We start from the raw sequence: 21617 nt of genomic DNA on the forward strand, positions 1-21617 counted from the left end.
CTGTAATACTGTAATGACTGCAAGGCAATACGGTTAAGTGATTTATTGATGCTTTTTATTTATTTATCACAAAATAAAAACTATCTAAAAGTCAAAGGCTTTTAAATAAAAAGGCTAAGAAAAATTAAGTTAGTTCTTTATTTGCATAAAATGTAAATCCATACACAGCTAAATTTACACAATAGTTTGCATTTCCTGTTTATAAGATAGACAGTTATCAGGACTGCAGCCATATAAAAACTAAAATAAGCATTTAAAAACATTATAAATACAAAACATATCAGAACAATCCTCCAGTTGTCTGCATAGTTTAATATACAGGACTGTTTTTAATGCCATATTCTCTCTGTAAGTGCGTAGAACAGGTTAATCAGCTTCTAGCTCATTCACAGTCTACATACGTTTACATCTCATTAAACAAGCCCTAGTAAATAAACTCAGTGAAATAATCTTCAGGAAATGATTTAGCTTAGGAAACATCCCACTCATAGTGGGTGATATTGTTACTGTAAATACATTTCTAAGACCAGTCATCAGGATGTCACTGACAGACGTGTAAATTATGCCTAGCATGTGGGCTTGATTCAGCATATTAAAATTGAGTTGAGTTCACAATGTCGCTCGACCAGTGACAGCGCCTAAGCATGACATCATCAAACCATATGCCTGTATTTTTAAACAGATTAAAAAAATTCAAGTAATTTTCACAAACATGTCAATTCAATGTATGACCAACAGTTGGTCATTAATACAGATCTGCTGAATCATTTGAGCAACTGTGGCCGACCTCATAAATAAACACAAACTAATCAGGGCAAACTGGCTTTCTTGTACAAAGGCACATTCCACTACTGACTAAATTATTGACTAATGCTCCATCTTACACAGTAAGACCTTGTATGGCTAAAGTTGGTTCTTTATGCGGCAGTTGGTGTCTTCACAGGCTGCTCGATGCCACCTGTGGTTTTGATTGGTTGATCCTCTTCATCTTTTTTGATGGATTCCATGGCAGGCTTGGCAGGAGCCAGACGGGCTCGGGCTGATGGGGATCCTGGACTCTCAACATTAGTGGCGGGCTTGGACATCCAATGAAGGATGCGAGTGGAGGGTCGGTGGTGAATAGTGAGTTGGCGAGAGCTGTATCCGGACATTGCAAACCCCAAAGCACCCAGAACAACAGCCAACCTCGGCACTACAAGATCGTGAGCCCTGTAGATCACAGTCTGCACTGCTGACGTCTGAAAGAGAGTGCAAACACATGGTTACATTGTGTGATGACCTGACAAACATTACATTTCAGGTCACATTTAATTAGGAACACCTCAGCCTGCATGACTGAATGATGACTCTTTTCTTTTGGCTGTGAAACATTAAATGTTTGAACAATGGCCAAGTACACTTGTAAATCATAATAATTCTATAACGACCGGATTGTCACACAAATGGATTATAATTAGATCAAACAGTTCTCTAATGTAATAATTGCAGATTTAATGCTTAATTTAAGATTATAGTGATTGAAATCACACCATGTGGAATGTTATAAAAATTCTTGAATGATATAAAACAAGTATTCATCCATTACATCAACGTCCAATCAGCTTTATGTTTAGCACTGGAGTTCTGCCCCAGTTCAGGTGTAAATACATATACAAAACTATAAACATCTACAGATGATTCATTTAGACTGTTTAGCTATTCAGTTTTTTATCCATAACATGCACATCTGGACAGATTATTTTACTAACCTGCAAGTAGCGAATGTATCCTGAAATAGGACGTGGGAGACCAAAAAACATGTCAAGTTTGTCACCAGGCCTCGGAGCTGTTTGTGAGCAGGACTACTTCTTCCACTGGTTCCTTGTTTCTTTCCTTTCTGACAGGGAGTCTTCACAGAGGATAGAGCTCACTCAGGTAGGAGTGCACGTCTATCACGTCTTCCTGTGATCGTAGCTTATATAGACAGTCCCCATCTGTCTGTCTGTCTCTCAATGAGATTAACAAAAGAGGCTAGCAAACACTTAGACATGCTAGCGATGACGACAGCTGCGACAGTATAGGATGCGAGGTTAAGTTGTTGTGAAGGACATCCTTGTGAAGCTTGGCACGCGTAAAGCCGGAAAGGGCTATAAAGTCTACTGACACAGGTCAGAGGCGACCCAGTTATCAGAACGAAAAAAAAAAGACATTAATTAAAGTGAATTTACACAACTGTTAAAAAGTCTGGGGTCAGATCTGGTTTTTGAAAGTCTTTAAAAAAAAGTTTTTTTTACAAATTATTTGATCAAAAATCCAGTAAACCCATTCACATTTAACAGCATTTATTTAAAATATAAATCTTTTGTAACAATGTACTTTTTGTACATTTAATGCATGATTAATACAAGTTTAAATTTCTTACTGACCCCAAACTTTTGAATGGTTCGACAAACAAAAACAGTATGGTGTAGCAGTGTCTGCCACCATTTTGTCTTGCTTATTCACCTAGTTAAATATCTGTTTGTTGCTACACTCTGCAAAAAGAACCTGTCTGGAGTTTTGCCTCAGGGTAGAGAACATAATAAACAGGGGACAGCAGAATATTGTCTTTCCCAACACAGTCCTATAGACCCTTTAGCCACACAATGTTATATCAGTCTGTGAGTTGAAGGCCTCACTGGGGACCGACAAATCTTGTTCTTTATGAGGACCTGTTAAACAAACAGACCTCAGTCGGTGGCAGATCATTTAGTACGTTTAAATTAAATTGCTTTTCCGAGCATTTATGACTGGCAGATATTTGCTCCACCTCTTTGCAGGATTGCCTCTCATCTTTTGAGTGGATATGATATATAAATCGTAAATCAATAAACTGCGATATTAAAGCTGCAGTGAGCATTTAGTGTGATGATATGCTGCGCTTAGTGCTAAAACAAGATGATATTTTGTTCTTTTCAGCTGCTATAATTTCACCATCACACCTGCTGTGTCGTCCGCCTCATATTCCAGCTGGCGGAAGAAAACATTTCTCAGAGATACAGAAGGGTTATTATTTCTAAACATTGTAACCTAATGGGAAGCAATAAAAAAAAACTTATTTTCTGTCTGAGACAACCCAGATCCATGTGATCCTATAATGGCATCAAACCCCATGCTGTGGGTTGCCTTGAGTATCTGTCTGGCTGTCTAGAGATGCTTGTTTAGTTAAAGTCATTCTTCCTTGACGTCATGGATAAGCCATTGTATCCGTATCAATGGATCTTTGTATGTCGTGCACTGCACTTAATGCAGGTAGGTATATCAAACAATCAATGGAAAGAAGGACACATGTTTATCTCGTGAATTGAAATAAAACTTTAATATCTTTATAGCTGCACTAAGAAAATTTTCAAGTCACACTGATAGTCACAGTGGCTTTTCACATTGATGCCCCAAAGTAACTCATTACAATGTGAAAAAAAAAACTAAAAAAAACTAAATGAGGCTTTGTTTTGGGGAAATGAGCAGTCTAGTGAGTAAAAGCTTAAATGTCATGATCTAAACAGTCTCTGAGATCAGTGAGGGGCTGCTGACGTCCTGATGTTAATGTAATTAGCTGCTAAGACGCTAAACCACGGAGTCCTCATAATGAGCTGTGGAAGACCGGTGATCCAGCGTCACGGTCAATAATAATACTCTAGTGTTTGGATAGCTGAAACATACTTTCTGGAACAGCTGTGAGAGTGTATTTGTGTCCTATGATAAAAAAATTAGCGGCAGAAAATGTGTAAAAAATCTTTTTTATAAGTAATTAATATTGTGAATGGAAAATAAACTAGAATGTATCATGCTGGGTCTTTAAAAGGTATGCAAATTGTTGCTGCAGCAATTTGCTCCTGAGTTTCTTGAATTCCTTGACTATAAAACAGCATGACTGATGAGATATTATGAGATATTACAATCAGAGACCTGCTGGTTATTCACAGTCGTTTTCCTCTTAGGATCTGAATCTGGGGACGTCATGTCTTCTGCTCTCTCTGTATGGGCAGAATCTCTGTAAGCCAATACTCAATAAGAGCACATACCACTGAAACCTCATCTGTAAAACGAGAAAGAGAAAGATCATCTAAATGTAACATTTGCCCATATTTATGTGTGTTCTTATGTTGTTTGCTTAGGTATCATGAATTTATGTTTACTACTGTCTGGATTTGGCTGATATTTTGGCCAGAGATTAAAATCACAACAGGACCAACCTGGTCAAATAAGGGCTAAATAAAAAATAAAAAGTACCGCTTTATTGAAATGCACTATTGGACCTAGATTCCCATACATTTTTTTGTTATTAGGACATCTGAGGGAAAACGCATATCTGCAGAGTAACATTAATGGCCTACTGCAATTACTGGTGGAAATAATGGTGTATGGGGGAAAAAATGTATAAATGTTATGTCTCCTGTGGTTGTTGTGGAGATGGAGGCTATGTTTAGGAGTCACCATGGACACCTGTGCAGAATGTTGTGAATCCGCTGGGTGCTTGTAGCTCCTTAGTAAAACACTGATCATCTTATTAAGGTCTAATCTGACTACACAAACACACATACGTGAAAAGTAAGGCCAAAAAACCCACTATTCAATGTAAACACACAAAATTGTTATTGGTTTTTTATGCATATAAAGCCAAAAGTTTGCTAGAAATATGCTGCAGATTTTTCTTGATTGATACTTTGGGTATGTTGAGAATCGAACTTACTGACTGTTGCACAACATACATTGTAAGCTGCATAGTGAAAAGCATTATTTAACAATAAACATTTGAAAAGTTATCATCACATGACCTTCTTAAAGTGAGTGGCATCCAGTTAAAGTCATGCAAATAAAAGACAAATATATATATATATATATAAAAAAATATACATCCACCATTCAAAATATTGAGGTCTGCATTCATTTGATCTAAAATACATAAAAAATAGTATTACTGTGAAATACTATTTAAAAATAAGTGTCGTCTATATTTTAAAATGTAATTTATTCCTCTGATGGAAGGCTCACCATCCCTCCAATCTTCAGTGTCACATGATCCTTCTTGAATTATTCTAATATGCTGATTTGGTGCTCAAGAATATTGTTTTATTATTATTATCATCAATGTAGAAAACAGTTGTGCCGCTTAATACTTTTGTGGAAACATGATACATACTTTGATGTATTTAAAAAAAAAAAAATTTTCAACAATGTAAATGTTTTTACTGTCACTTTTTAATTACTTTAAAACAATTACATTTATATATATATTTATTAATGACCCCAAACTTTTGCATGATAGTAGCTTGTGTATTAGTGGGCATTTTTAGTCTTTTGGCAGTGAAATCAATATTCTGTTGTTTGCAACTATTACTATAAAACAAAAACACACATGGTTGATGTTCAGACATGGGAGGTCCAAGTGCCCTCACTCACCTGCAGGCAATATACTTGTGTCCCTGAATTCTTGCAGCTGTGATTTTAACTGCTCTTCATTATTCACCAATAGAGCCCTGAGTCCACACAGCCTGGAGATCTCAGCAGGGGGCAGCGTCCTACCAGACAGACGAGAGAACAGAGTCTCAGCTGGAGTGAGGGAGAGAGCAGGTCCACTTTCTACACAGGAGCCTGAAAAGAAGAGTAGCAATACATTATGTTTATCTCATTACTTTTACACACACACACACACACACACACACACACACACACACACACACACACACACACACACACACACACACACACACACACACACACACACACACACACACACACCGTATCAAAAGTTTTGGATCGGTAAGATTTTTTTATGTTTTTAAAAGAAGTGTCTTCTGCTCACCAAGGGTGCATTTATTTGATCCAAAATACACCAAAAACAGTTATATTGTGAAATATTTTACTTTCTTTTTCATTTAAAATCATGTTTTCTACTTTAAAGGAATTTATTTCTGTGATGGCAAAGCTGAATTTTCAGTCTTCAGTTTCACATGATCCTTCATTCTAAATCATTCTAATATACTGTTTTGCTGCTCAAGAAACATTTATTCATATTATCAATGTTGAAAACAGTTGTACACATTTTCTTAAAAATTCTTTGATGAATAGAAAGTTCAAAAGAACAGCATTTATCTGATATAGAAAGCTTTTGTAACAGTCTTTACTGTCTCTTTTGATCAATTTAATGCATCCTTGCTGAATAAAAGTATTAGTATTATAAAAGTAAAAAAAAAAAAAAATTCTTACTGACCCCAAACTCTTGAATGGCAGTGTATGTTACAAAAGCTTTTTCATATCAGAAAAATTGTGTTCTTTTGAACTTTTGATTAAATAAATGCAACCTTGGTGACCATCAAAGACTTCTTTCAAAAACATAAAATCTTACCAACCCCAAAATTTGGAATGGTACTTTTTATTTGTCTTCAACATAGAAAAAAGTTATGCTATAGTAAAATGCTATACCAGAGGACTTGCGATCAGACAGGTAGATCTCCTGTGTGGTACGAAGGAAGTCGAGCACCTCCTCTGAATTTCCATGTCCACTCTGTGCGTATGTAAACTCAACAGCTCTCACATGAGGCACCAGTCCAAGAGCGTTGAGTTTCTCTTTGTGCCGTTTCTTCTTCATCTTCCTTTTTCTGTTCTTGCTGAGCCGCTCTATGCTCAATGAGCTTCCAGCGTCCCCTTCATCGCTGGGATGCACAGCATCTGTTTGGCCCTGTACAGCACCCTCTGCTGGAGGGGTGGATACCTTGGCTGAAGTAATGGGAGACACTTTTTTCTTTCTCCTCCTTTTCCTCTTCTTATGTAACTCATGGTCATCTGCATCTGAAAGATTCAAAAATGGCTCATTGGTGAGGAGGATTATGGACTTTCTCACAGTATTAGAATTATTACAAAGGGGGTTTTAAATCCGACAAGCATTGGGCTCCATTATCTGGAAAAAGAGGTTTAATGTGACTGATTTGTCATGAACGGATTTAAATAAATACACAATAACAACTGAATGACATCAGTTACAGCCTCATTACATTTATGCTCTTGGTAGACTCTTTCAAATAAAAAGCATCCTACAAAAAATGTGCTCATGCTGTATAAGAGGCAATTACCAGAGTGGATAGTGCACCACACACACACACACACACACACCCCTTTGCCCTTTCAGGAGTTTTCTGCAGGCTTTTCGAGCTCCTTAGGACTATACAAACACACTGAGTTGTGCTGAGCTATTGATTTTTTTCATCTGTATTCAGAGCAGAGAAACTGACCGCACATCTGAGTGACACACCGCAGGAAGCAAAGATTCAGCTCATCAGCATACAGCTCATACAATGAGACCGTTTTGCAATAAAGGAGGGATGAGGAAAGGCCTCAATAACATGGACAGTATGTGTGTGTGTGTGTGTGAGAGAGAGAGCTTGTGAACGAAGTTATTGCTGCTCTGCAGGTCTATTGAGGTCTATTCAGATCAATAGCAACAAAAAGACAGTAGGAGGAAGAAATATACAGAGCTTTTTAGTGAAAGAGGAAAGAAGTATAACATGCACACTAAGCCAAATCACAAATACGACACCTGGACTAAAAGACTCATGATGCTGGATGAGTAATGTGTAATAAAAGATTCAACAATGTCACTTCGTATAGAGGAGGTGCTTGGTTTTGTCAATAAATATTTTCGGTGTGATTAAAATTTAATGTCATATAGTACAATTACCCAAAAAGGATGTTACAACAGACCCTAATTTTGTTAAACCCTTGATTTGGCTTGTCCTACCTGTATAAATACATCAGGAAGCAGGAAAAAGCATGTATCAATTTGGCCACAATGAAATATCACAAATGATCAGGGCATATCAAATATCTCAAACGGTCTGATTCCTTTTGGTTCCGTGATATTTGTGCGAATTAAACACAGAAATGACTAATTTTGTGTTTGTGTAGATGATAAATCCAAACAGTTTTCCTGATGAATAAGGATGTTATTTCTGAGGTTCTTTTTTTATCATGGGTGCTGTGGCTAATATGCTCCCCTGAATCAAACGATTTGATCATTTGGATCCACAACAGGAGTTGCAAATTAAAATAAACAGAAAAAAATCACCCAAAATTTAAAAAACAATTTAGTAAAAAACAAGTAAAATATCAATCAGGATATCAAGATACAGCTGCAGACTGGCTAATATAATCTGCAGTGACTAATGATTATTTACAGGGATTACTAGGATCACTTCACAGCAACTAGTGGAATCCATTTCATACTGGGAATGTGTGACTGAAAGAGAAATCAAATAACCAACTCACCGACTGGGCTATTCTCAGAGTCAACGGAATCTGGATTGGACAGTATGACAGGATCATCCCCGCTAGTGATCAGGTGGCCTTGAGGAGGAGGAAGTACAGTGTAGAGCTTTTTTCCTGGTACAGCTGTACTTTTCTCATTACCTAAGAAAGGGAGAGAAAGAAAGGGTGAACAAGCAGTCAAGTCCCCTGTTAGTGCTCCTATTATGCTTTTTCGGATATTACCTTCCATGTAGTGTTTTATATTATATATAGCTATTTGTAAATGTAAAATGTCTGCAAATTTTCAAAGACTAAAGTGCACAAGAAATGGAGTTATTGTCTCCCAAAAGAAAGAACCGATTCTGAACTGCCTGAAACAAGTCGTCAGTAATTCCAGTCTTATTTCCTGCACAAACCTATGTAGGTTTGTAACAAATTTGCATAAACTGCCTATCGTCTTAATTGGCTGTCCGTCAACAATGTCTACTTAAACCCTTCAAACACAACACTGCAGATGTAGCTGAGGCCTGGAAGAGTTTGGTTCATGTTATCGACATGTCACGAAGACACTGCGAAAGCAAAACCACTTTGCATGCAGTTCCAAGGATGAGGACTCAAGCTCAAATAGATATGGTACACCATTGCCATTGTTACTGTTACTGTATACAAGTTCTAATGAAGCCTCCAGAGCTGAAATTCAGATATAGTAGTAGGCGCTTTGTTTCCGCCATGCGCTTTAAGTGGTAGACCAATCACAACAGACTGGGCCATCTGACCAGTCAGAGCAGAGTTGGCTCTCGGGAAAGGAGTGGCTTAGAAAGACAGATTAATTTATCGTACCATTTCAGGCACTGTGATAAAAGAGGTGATACTGCAATGTATGTTATGAGAAATGATTTTTTTTTCTTTCTTTTTTCTTATATGCATGTAAACCTATGGTAGGAGACCTCCAAAACAAAACTAGGTACCTTTAAAATAGCATAAAAGGGGCACCATAAAAGTTTAAGGACTTAAGCATAAAGCAAACTCCAACCTGACTTTTTGGGTGGGATGTACTGAGGTCTTTCCACAGGTGGCACAGGTACAAGTATGCTCTGCTCCTGGGAAACAGGTTGCAGCACACTCTGCTCTTGGGATGCAGGATACAATCTTTGCAGGACCTTGGACTGGAATACTAACACACACACACACACATACACACACACGTTGTGTTCTTGTGTGTCAACACATGTCAACAATAAAAACACGTGCAGAGCACAAGTCATACACTTTTATTCAATGCTCTCTTCTTACCTTCTTTTCTGACAGACATAACAGCGGCTGAGAATCATGAAGACATTTTTTTCCTCAATCGTAAACAAAATTACACTCCATTACACTTTTCTGATAGGTGTAAACAGTGGCTGGGTTAGTACGTTAGATGATAAAGCGCAAATCAGGTCAACCGTCTATTTTACACATTTAATAAGAATCCAGGACTTAACATGAAGGGAATATATAAAAAAAAGAGCTTTAAAATCGCACACATATGTCATAATAATGTAAAGAAAGTACCGTCAGTTTCTTTCCCTGTATTGTTGTATTTCCGACCTCATCATGATGGCGCCTGAACGTGCAGCGTCCTGAACTGCGCCATCCAGCGGCGTGGACAAGCGCTACATCACCTCCGGGGGACCGCCGCATCTGCACCCGCGGGGCGGCGAGCGACTGCTAAGCACATGCACTCTCAAAACTTCGCTGCATCCTCACCATGTAGCCGCAAGCTCAACGAATACCTAGAATGTCAGCGTGGAAGAAGGTACGTTGAGCAATTTCTGCATGCGTGTTTTTTGAAAGGTGGAGAAGAAAACAAAAAAGTCCACTCTACTCTAACGAGCTTGTGTGCGGCGGCGCGCGGGATGCAGAGCTCAGCATTACATCACATACCTGATGAGAGAAGGCGTGACATTTTCACCTGTCGGATTCAACAGATATTTTGCTTATTTAGGTTTGTTATTAATTTAATTTAGCCTTTTATGTTATTTTATTTGAATTCCGAAAAATACTCAAGTTTGCTCAGATTGTTCATTCTTGAACATTGATATTGACTTGTAAACAACTTCTTCCCGTTTCTGTGTATAGCCTAACTGGGTGTGGGTCAACTGGAGTGCAATTTTCAAAACTGCTAATTATCCATCTTATTATGAACGTAAGTTTAAATATGTCTACCTCAAAGAACATTTTGCTAGTTCAGACTGATATGTAAACATTCACTGATATGCACTTTATAGTCACCCAATATTAGGTTACATTAACTTATAAATGTAAACTTTTTAAGAATTGGTAATTAAAACAATTAGGCCTACATTGATCTACCACTAAAATTCGGGGTGACAGTGGGACATCCCCTTTCTTAATGTTGGGAAGATATTAAATTGTAAATAGATACACTAAAGATACACTCTATCACTATATTGATTAGGATAATGAGTGATATTAGAGATTTTCTTTGTAATTTATTAGAATAACATTATGTTGGGTATTTAATTGTACATGCAGATTTACGTTATTTTTACTTTTAGATTACCTTTACAATCATCTAACTCTCACTTAAAAGCTACACAATCCCCCAGTTTCACAGACAAAGCTTAAGCCTATTCCCAGACTAAAAAGCATGTTTGAGCTGTTTTAACTGAAGCAACATGTACTGGCATATCTTAAAATATGTCAGTGCCTTTGTTTTGTCTCAAGATGCACACCAGTAATGTTTTTTTCTAAGACAAGTTTATAAAAGCTACTTAAATGTCCTAATTAAACTAAGGCGTAATCCTGGTTTAATTTAAGACCCGTCTCTATGGCAAACCGTTTTTACATTTAATCCTTAAAACCACTAATATCTATTTTCATGCTACTAGTACTTATTTTTTAGATACTAGTATCTATTCCATTAAGTACTAGTACTTATTCATTAGCTACTAGTGCTTATTTTTAGGTACCTTAGTGCCTTTTCGTTAGATACTAGTTCTTATTCCTAAGGTACTAGTACCTTTTTAAAGATACTACTTATTCATTAGATACTAGTTCTTATTTATTAGATACTAGTACTTATTCCAATAGTGTCTAGTATTTAATTATACCTAACTTGTTAAGAAAAAATAGAAGTAGTGCTTATTTTTTAGTTACTAGTAACATTTTAGATCAAAGATATCCTTACCTTAATAGATACTAGTATTATTTAAATAATCAGTATGCAAATATGTTGAATATTAATGAACCAACAACATATCAAAAAGAGATGACACAGGAAATGGACTGAATTGCAGAAAGCCGTTTTTATAATAACAATATAATAATAGCCTACCTTTTTAATGGTATTAATACTATAAATGCTAGTATCAAATAAGTAGGTACTAGCATCTATTGAATAAGTACTAGTATCTATTTAATAGGTACTAGTATCTAATGACTAAGTACAAGTATCTATTGAACAAGTACTAGTATCTAGTAATAGGTACTAGTATCTAAAAATAAGTACTAGTACCTAATGAATAACTACTAGTATCTAATAAATACGTACTAGTCACAATTGGAATACATACTAGTCAGAATTGAATAGTTGATATCTGAATGACAGATCCCCATATAAGTCAATAGCAAAAATGTAAAATGTGTTACTAGTAATAAAAGAATAGTTACAAGTCACTATTGAAATAAGTACTAGAATCTAATAAATAAGAACTAGTATCTATTTAATGGGTACTAGTATTGAATGAATAAGTACTAGTAGTATCTAATAATAAGGACTAGTAACTAATGAATAAGTACTAGTATCTAATAAATAAGTACTAGTACCAATTTAAGGTTTTAAGGATTAAATGTTAAACTGTCTTGCCATACTGACTCTGAAACCAGGCCTAAGAATCTTTTGCACATCTCAAAATGAATATCCCTTTTCAAAACTGTACCTAAATTCACTTGTAGCGTTTAAAACAGTTGATTTTAGTTTATAATAATTAAAAAAAAAAAATTATTTATAAAAAATAGCGTAGAATTTAATTATTGGGCATTTATCGGTTATCTGGCATAATATAGGCTAATTATTCAATATCAGGTCATCCCTAATACAATGTTGCAAATTAAAAAATCCCATTTGTTGTCACCCAAAATGTCATTCACACCTCAGTCCAGTTAATTGATGCTGTTGGGATAAGGCTGTGTAGCTTTTTCCTGAAAATCTTAAGGATTGAAAGAGCGCTTTCTATCCCACAGTGCAAATGTGTGTCTGTGTGTGACTGCGATAGAGCAAATTTGACAAAATACGCATCCATTATCTAAGCTGTTCTCTAAAATGACTCTAAGATGCCCATTTTTAAACATATTACATAAGCCAGCAGCAGATGCAGTACAAAGCTTCCCAGATGCAGCTGTCTGTCAATGTAAGTGCGGGGTGCAGCATTCATTTGCAGTTTCAAACACCAGCTCTACAGAAATAACTCAGACGGGCAGAATCAGCCTTCTCTACCTTGCACTTATGCTGATAGACAGCACATTTAACTGAGGATCTGTAGGGTTCTGTGGGCCATGCTGAGAGTTTATTAAAGCTTCTTATAGCTGCTTTACCTGTAAATATTTTACAAAATAATTTATTCAGTTCAGTGACTCAGAATAGGTTGAAGACAGGTGTGGAAATTTGTTATACTTGCTATGCCAATATTAGCATTTGTTTATCATATCGCTATAGTTTAATATTAGTATTTGTATTATTTTTCAGCATAATTAGAAGGTTCAGTCCGATATTGGAAGCAAATAATGTTATGTAATTTTTTTTCCAATTCACACAGTATGTTTTTTTTCTCTGTAGGCTTTCAAAAGTACAGGTGTCAGTCCAACATTTATTGAGCTGCACGTTTAATCGTTAAAAGATCGTGATCTCATTCCTACAGTAAATGACAACGATTCGGCTAACGCGTAAACCTTTGACCAGTGCGATCACAGCGATTCAAATCTGCGTTGGTGCTTCCGCGGTCCCAGAGAGAGCAGTTGTCATGTATGGGTATGAAACAAACAAAATCATTCACAAACAGCTTTACAAATAAAATCACAATATCATTATTTTTGTGTTACAATAATTCAAATGATCACAGAAGTACTGGGATAAAATCGTATCGTATAGATTCAGATATAAACACTGAATTCTATGATGGGAAACAAAATAGAGTAAATCGCCTTTTGAATGTAACTTGACGCTTCAAATAAAGATTGCATAAATTACATAATTTCACCAGTAGGTGGTGAAAAGTCACTGTTTAAAAAATGTATTTGTCATTGAATCATTCTTTCAAGAGATTCATTCAAAAATGCTGATTCATCCAGTAAAACAAGTGAAGTCCTTCTGAGTGAGTCATTGAATCATTCATTCAAACCAATAAAAAAGTCATTCAAATTATTAAAATATTTTTTACATAGAGTGCAGCAATTGACATTTTGTCAGAACTGCTAGTAAATTACATGTTATTTTGTGTAGTTTTCTATTCATAATCATTGGAGAATCATGATCTTTATTTTAACCTAAAAATCGTGATTCTCAATTTATCCAGAATTGTGCAGCTCTACTATGGATGTATTAGCCTGACTTCGTCATACTCATATTCTAGTCAGAATGTGAGTCTGATACATACTGCTCCATAGGACTTTAATTATGGGGCGTGTCTCAACTGAACCAGAAAAAAACAAAACTCTGCACTCAATTGGATAGACCTACAACCAATCAGAGCAACGGAGTAAATGACGCATGTTCTTCATTCATATTTTCAACCAACAAAATGTCGCGGCTCTCTGTTCCTCTTTTAAAATGAATGCGCTGTGGATATCTTCTATAACAGACGCGATGGCGGAATCTACACATGATGTTTCATAAACAAAGTTCGGGAGGAACACGTACAAATAATCAATCCAATATCAACTTGTCATCAAACAATACCATGTCTAACGTTACCCTATATCAGCATGAGGAAGCATATATTCACTCTGTCAACTTACCTAACACTCCTTGACAGTTTTTCAGCATCCCTCCACCACCCCGAATCCTCACTCTTGTCTTGGCTTGTTCTCTCACAACCAGGAATACCGGGGGGAGTATGGCTACCGAGCCCACAGCCCTCCTTGGACAGCACATCATATACGCATCTGACTTATTTGTGTGAACTCGTGAAATCTAATATACGCATTTATTCTATCTGACTTATTTGCAAGTGTGAACTCGTGAAATCTCAATTCTCCAGCGGCAGTCTTCTTTGTTGTAAACTAATTCAAATCAAGCGCTCTTTGGTGACATGGGTGATTACGTAACCGCAGATCATCTGTCCATCATCGATTAAAGCCCGCCCTGGCAATTTGATTGGCTCGGTCTTCTGGGAGCCGAGCATAATTACTCCTCAACGGATCGAGTCCAGACCGAACTTCCCGACCAAAAAATGTTGTGGGCGGGGTTCGGGCTGGCACCCAGGCTATGGATGTATACTCTTTTATGGCTCATTTCACTAAAATTCTAGATCAGAGTTTAATGTGTTTGTTTAAAAGAAAGAAAAAAAGACAAAACAGTACAGATTTATAATATATTAATACTTAATACTTTTTGGTCGATCACAACTTTCTGCGAACAGATATTTTTGTATAATGATGATGAGCACTAAACTAGATATTTAACCATACTACAATGGTGCATCCCTACTAGTTACAGTGTATGATGTGGATCATGATGCAGGTTCCTCTGTTGTTCTTTTCCCATAAATATTTCGGAATTGGAGCCTTTTGAATAAAACACTCCATGGGATTGCCTTTATTTTTAGCTCATATCTGGTAAAGCGTGATATGACAGGAGAACTCATGGACATCAAGCCACAAGAAGCTTTTCGTGTCTCGCATGTGTGCTTGTGTCATCAGCTTAACAGCAGCTACAGTATTTTTTTTTTTTACTTTTCCCATTCATAATGCAGGCATGTGTTAGTGCTTCTGTGGAAGCTCTGCTGCATGGCAAGATAAGTACAGGAAACGACCAGAGGATGGCACAAAAATTAATGACTGAAAAAAACGAATGAATTAATGAGGCAGGGTCAGAAATATGTTTCCGTGCTGTGCAAGGACCCCAAGGTCATTAGCTTGAAAAATATACTTAACAGTGAAGGATCAGATTGACATTAGCCTACCAGAATGTATGAATGCTCAATATATTTGTACCATATGAGTTAATCGTTGATGTTAGATTATTGTTATTATTATTATTTTTTTTTTACAACGTAAAGCCCTTGCACACTGAGTCCGAAATGATCGCATGCACGTTTTTTCGCTTTCGTTCGGTGGCTCTGAATTGTCAAAACACATTCAAAATGCTTGCTACGGATGCGAAAAACGCAGAAAATTGAACCGGAATCGATTTTTTTTTTTTGACGGACGAAAGTTTCGGAGGCAGTGTACAAGCGTGATTAACATAACGTGAGGTCGTATTTATTTTTTAACGTGCGAAAATTTCGGACACGAATTTCGGACTCAGTCAAGACAAGGGCCTTTAAACTTAAAAATTATACATATAAAATACGTTTAAATTAAAGTGCAAAAATGATTACGTAAAGAAATTGAAGCTAAATAGATTCACAAAAAAACAACAACTATTAACAAAATTAATACAACTTAATCTAAAGATTTTAAATTGAAATACAAAAAAATTAATAAAATAAAATAAAAAATACACTGTAAAAAAAATCCCGTTGTTTTGGCAGCTGTGGTTACCAGAACAATACTGTAAAAAACACATCACACCGTAAACATACTTACGGAGTTACATGTAAATTTAACATTTTAAACATGTATATTTAACATTGGATTTTAGTAATATGATATAATGTTAAATTACCGACCTATTAAAGTATTAATATCTGTTTTGTACCATAGTATTACACTGACAAACCAATAATATCAGCAGTAATGAGAATTACATGATTAATCAAAGCTCATCACAAGTAGTGCTTCCACAAGAAAGTTCATAAAAATATCTATAGAATCTGCACAGTGTCATTCACACAAACATTAAACACCATCATGGTAACACACATGAAATTTAAAAAATACAATAAACATTAATTTAACAACATTAAATGTAACATAAAACCCTAATGTACATAACTGATTATAAAAAAACTAAGAAAACTATGACGAAACATAGTTATTTCAACAAAAATACATCAAATGTGAAGTGTCACGCAGGGAATTGTGGGAATGTCAATTTACATTTTTTCACTGTAAATTATACAATGACTTGTTCGTTTTTACTTCCAAAAACTGTATTTTTATAACGGTATTTTACAGTAAAATGACATTAAAAGTACCATTAGATCTATCACAGTTATTTACCGTATATAGTACGGAAACTTTCTGTTAACCAATTAACAGTTTTTCACTGTAGCATTTTTACAGTCTTTTACTGTTAAAATTACAATCATTTTTTACAGTGTAGGTTAAAGATAATTATTAAAATGGTATGAAGGCAAAACAGGCTAATTTCAAAATTACTATTATATTATTTTTACATTTACATGATTGGAGTCTCTAAGTCGAAAACTAAAAACAGTAACAGTCTACACAAGAGTTCTTTACAACTTCTCACCCTTTTTGTGGTTTCTCACCTTATCATCTCTGACTGTAGGTTAAAACTGTTTAGTCTCTCCGGATTTTGTGAAGGCCACAGCATGAAACATTTCTCCAGAAAACACTGTAATTAGTGCTGCTGTCTCAGAGCTCCGCCTTCCTCTGATTACTCTGGGAATTAAGAGGTGCCTGAAAAAAAAGTGAGTTCTGAAAGCCTGAGACACACACACACACACAAACACATGCACACGGAGAGTATCTTCTTGTGCGGCAGTGTTATTTTTTTCCTGATTGTGACAGTTGGAGCTATTTAGTAATTTAGAGAGCTGCGATTAGACACACTGATTATATACACACTGATTAAGCACACCGTAAGTGTACACACACTGATTACACAGAGATTTCACACATTCTCTACCATGAGCCAGCTGGTGTCCTGTGTCAAGAGGGTCAGCTAGGGCAATGATTATTGTAGAGATGGATTCTCTATCACACTATATATTTCATATATTGTATGTTTGATATATTAGATAGTATCCAGATGCATGCATGTTTGTTTTATGAATGAGAAATCAAGTCAGTTACAACAGTTGAGGGTTTTTCTTCAGATTACATGCACACAAACCGCAGTGATCGTGACATTAGACACTTCACATAAATACTGTTCAATTGGTATGCATAAAGTGGTAAAAAGATTATTGGGGCCTTTGCAAAGCGTTTTATCTGTCAATTTTCTTGAAGAATTTGTTAAATTATGCAGTAAAAGTGGTTAAAGACTTTGGAGACTGTGAGGCAAATGCTCCACACAGTATAGTAAAAAGAGAAAAGCCTCATTTGAAAGTGTTTACAGCTGATAATATTAGTGTGAGTAAACAGAAATGATTTGAATGTTTCTACATCATTTTACTATGATAATCTTTAGTTTCTCCACACTACAACGACCTGAATAAATATGTAATGAAATGACATAAAGCTAATAACATTATTTATCTTGGAGCAAATCTAGTTGTTTTAGTGATGTTCTTTTGGAAATGAGGCAGAGAGTTATTTATCCACAGAATTAACTTTCATGATTTATTTAAGGATTTGGAAAAAGAATAACATACTGCTTAGTGCTTATATCTCTCTGATAATAGTGACCCGGCAACAATTATCCTGCATAGATTTGCATATAAAAAGCTGGAAAAGTCCCATTTAGGGGGGATTCATGCAGACATCACAATATATATGCATGCAGACCTATGTAACATTTTGTATTGCATACCTCATACACATAAGTGCTTTAGTATTTGCGGTTGGTGTAAGCAGCATCGAAGAATGACATGCTGTTTAACCACTTTTTTATCGCTGAGCTAAAAATGGATCATTGACATTAGAAAAGAAGATACATTATTTTATTTTCTCATTATTGAATACTTAAACTCACTCTTAGAGTCCAGAATAGATTACATCAATGACATCTGCTGACTGTCTCAAATGGTTAAATGAGTTTTAATTGGCTTTTTTTTTGTATTTGCTGGGTGAACTCCTATGTGTTATCTTATCTGAGATGAGAGGAAAACCCTTGGGTTTATGAGTCAGTTTTCTCTCTTTTTTTGTACTCTTTTCACTTTATCCTCGTCACAGGCGACTAAGCAGAACATTGAACGTGACAGTGCACTTTAGTTTGGGCAGAAAAATGAGTTCTGGGATGCTAGCTCCTCGGTGTCAGTTCCCGTGCTCTGGGAGCTCAGGGAAGAGAGGAGGTTCATTAATTCTAAAGAAAACAGTCAATTTAATTTTGTGCAGTATGATGCCGGCGGAGGTACCCACACGTCACCAACCTCATTTCTTCATTACTTGGCTGTTTCTGTGAGAGCTTGAGTTGCTGTGTTGATAAAGTTAACAAATCTTTGGCCTAGCTGAGATTTTCTTAATCTCAAACGAATGTTTTCAGATGTGAAATGAATGCATCACAGTTTTTATCTGAGGTGTTGAAATCAGGTTTATTAATGGAAGTGATGCATCAGACTGGTGAGAATTTTCAATGTATTTTCATTGTTTTTGATTGTTTTGTTCTCCACTTGGATCTTTCACCTCACAAGTTGATTTTTATGTTCATTTACACCTATTTCTCTTTCAAACCTCTCTCAAAACCCCAAATTATATCTTTAACATTTGGGTTGCAATTGATCCATGATCAGTACTGTTGTGGCTGCGGTGCTTCCAACATAATCTAACTAATGTAACTTTTCATGGTCTCTTTATAGGCATTTCAGTGGGCTGTCCTAGGTGCTGAACTTACACACAGCCTTTAGGGATGACAATAGAGGCAATTACCCCCAACTGAGATAACTATACCTACTCAAATTGTATAAACAACACATGGTCACAGTAGGAAGATTAAAGACTTCCCCAAATGGTATAAACAACACATTGTCACGAGAACTAAGACTATGTAACATTCACACACACAGTTCAACTCTTAGTTTTCTTATGTGATGTTATGTGAGGGAGTAGGATCAGCAGATCTAAAACATATTTAAAATAGATTCTTAAAATTTGTAACCCTTCAGTACGGACCAGTCCCCAGGGTTCGGCACGCATGTGATTTGCTTATTAATTGCTAAGTTTAACTATAATAGAGTGAAAGTTAATCATTTGCTCATGTCTTGACAATTTACTCAAGCGATTTAAGTGAAAGAGAACTCGAACACCGATTTGATTTCTCTTCAATGTCTTCTTGCGCTTGAACTGATATTTTAACATAATTTTGTGTTTGTCCGTCTCGGCAAGTATTCTCGTAAACACAGCTGGGTATGTCTTAAGGGAACATAAACAGATGAGAAAGAAATCGGATGTGTATCATTATATTGGATCCGTTCATTAGGTAATGTCATTAATATTAATCAAACAAAACACATCTTTAAGAAAAATGAATCTATATTTAATTTATACAATCAACACTTATTATTTTTCATTATTGTACAAAATCGCGAGGGAGAGACACGGCAGTGAAGATCACTCTCTACAGTATATGTTCAAGTAAATAATTGGGAATGGGAATTCCCCGCATTATGAACGTGGCACTTGTGGGAGAGTTATTAACATTATAAGCAAAAACCCGCAACCTCGCGCCAAATGTCAAATTTCATCTAGTACTAAATTTACTTTAACATGCTTCTTCAAATTAGAGGAAGAATTAAATGTTGATATCATGCCTGAAGGATGTCCTTTCACAGCAGGCATGATTAACAGCAGCTGGTGCCATCTACTGCTGTGGATTTGACTTGAGTCACAAGACCGATTGCTCTCTTCATAGCTAATCACGTTGGTGCATAAAAATAAAATTAAAACCAGCATGTAGACCACAAATGGAGGGAAAATAGTGGAGTAAAAGTAGTTACCTCACTTAAAATGTACTCGAGTAAAAGTAAAGTACACAATTTTAAACTACTTATAAAAGTTAAGAGTCTTTCCTATTTAAATCAGTGCAAGGCCATGTTGGTCAATATCAGCAGGGCTCCTGTGTGTTCTTTTGCAAGGACTGGTCAGCAGTTCTCTCTGATTTGCTTTGAGTTTGATTTGACTATTGTGCTTTATTTCAGGATGCAGTTTGTGATGTCTGTTCTTCTGTGCAGGGGAACCTTGGAATTGCTCTTGCGTGAAATTTCTCTCTCTCTCCTCTCCCTCTTGATTTCAATTTCAGTACTCTCGCCCTCGCTCTCAGATGGCTCATCTGAATTGTAAGCACAGGTTCCACAGCTTGATTAGCATTCTGAGGATGTAGTCTAGAGAATGCAGAATTTGGATTGAGAGCTAGAACTTTGAAGTTAAGCTGAGTCTTCTCTGAGTTCACCTGAGATTCTCTTTAACTGCATTTCAGAGTGGTTTATTGCAGGCTGTGTTTAAGTCCACTTTTAGACTCAAACTTCCTTAAGCACTTCCCCTTGGGTGAATCCCCACCGCCATTTTGAAGTGCGTTAAATTTCGTTGTGGACGAGGGAAGTTTATTATGGCAGACCCGGCCTCGACTCCTCGATTTTGACAGAGGGAGCGAGTCTACTCAACATGTACACTTAAGGCAGATCCATAGACCACAATGCAATGTGATTGTGACGTCACAGCAGGCCACCCCATACAATTCCAGTGTATGATATTGGAGTTTATTTTGACATTTAACCATATTTAATACTAGCTATTTTAAGCTGCCTGTTTTCTTTAAACACAGTTATAGTTTATTGAATTATCATTTTTGTTTGATTGTTTGTTTGTTTTTTTGTGGTGATTTTTGCCTTTTTATTGTTATAGGATAGTATTGAGTGGACAGGAAGTGATGTGGGAAAGAGAGGGGGGGACGGACGATTCGGGAAAGGTCTGCGAGCCGGGACTTGAACCCGGGTTGCCCGAAGCGCAACGGCACTATATGTCGGTGCTTATTGGCTCATTACCCATTTCCACTCCCTAATATATATATATATATTTTTTTTTTTGGGGGGGTTTTGCTATTACATTTATATTTATAAATTATGAAATCCCTGTTATAAAATAGCAAATCATCAAGAATTTTTAGTTTTAGTTTAGTTTAGTTTACAAAGTTTCTTTGTATTTAAGTATGAAGAAAGAAAAGTCAAGAAGTCTCATGAAAAACAAAAAAATTCTTCAAATTGCGAAGAATTACAAAGAAAGCAAGTAAAGAGCGCTCTTTTTATAATCAATGAAGCTGTTGGTCAGTTCAGTATGATACTATAGATAGA

The 21617-nt window shown here is 36.1% G+C and overlaps 2 protein-coding genes across 3 annotated transcripts; both read right to left on the bottom strand.

Annotated features, from left to right (window-relative positions):
• Window positions 1-30: 30 nt before the first annotated feature.
• Window positions 31-2059, bottom strand: LOC311280908 (uncharacterized protein). The gene is made up of 2 exons (XM_084393433.1): window positions 1749-2059; window positions 31-1238 (listed from the first exon to the last, which is right to left on the bottom strand). Exons 1-2 carry the CDS (start codon window positions 1797-1799, stop codon window positions 918-920), a joined length of 372 nt encoding a protein of 123 aa, XP_084249559.1. The 5' UTR covers window positions 1800-2059; the 3' UTR covers window positions 31-917.
• Window positions 2060-3318: 1259 nt separating this feature from the next.
• erich1 (glutamate rich 1) lies at window positions 3319-9893 on the bottom strand. 2 transcript variants are annotated; one of them, XM_084392544.1, is made up of 7 exons: window positions 9817-9893; window positions 9556-9645; window positions 9296-9436; window positions 8284-8424; window positions 6445-6810; window positions 5422-5613; window positions 3319-4057 (listed from the first exon to the last, which is right to left on the bottom strand). In XM_084392544.1, the coding sequence occupies exons 2-7, from the start codon at window positions 9572-9574 to the stop codon at window positions 3978-3980; spliced, it is 939 nt and encodes a 312-aa protein (XP_084248670.1). In that variant the 5' UTR covers window positions 9575-9645; window positions 9817-9893; the 3' UTR covers window positions 3319-3977. The 2 variants fall into 2 exon arrangements, with proteins under 2 accessions (XP_084248670.1, XP_084248669.1); XM_084392543.1 differs by having other exon boundaries at window positions 9556-9863.
• Between the last annotated feature and the right edge of the window lie 11724 nt (window positions 9894-21617).

This window comes from Rutilus rutilus, assembly GCF_951802725.1.
Source record: "Rutilus rutilus genome assembly, chromosome: 21".
Lineage (NCBI taxonomy): Eukaryota > Metazoa > Chordata > Actinopteri > Cypriniformes > Leuciscidae > Rutilus > Rutilus rutilus.

Excerpts from the sequence above, each read along its gene's own strand:
- LOC311280908 (XM_084393433.1), bottom strand. The coding sequence starts at position 1,799 with ATGTTTTTTGGTCTCCCACGTCCTATTTCAGGATACATTCGCTACTTG. Across the intron at positions 1,239-1,748 it reads GATACATTCGCTACTTGCAG|ACGTCAGCAGTGCAGACTGT; the intron begins GTTAGTAAAATA and ends ACTCTCTTTCAG.
- erich1 (XM_084392544.1), bottom strand. Across the intron at positions 6,811-8,283 it reads CTCTGAGAATAGCCCAGTCG|ATGCAGATGACCATGAGTTA; the intron begins GTGAGTTGGTTA and ends TGAATCTTTCAG. Across the intron at positions 5,614-6,444 it reads GTCTGATCGCAAGTCCTCTG|GCTCCTGTGTAGAAAGTGGA; the intron begins GTATAGCATTTT and ends TCTTCTTTTCAG.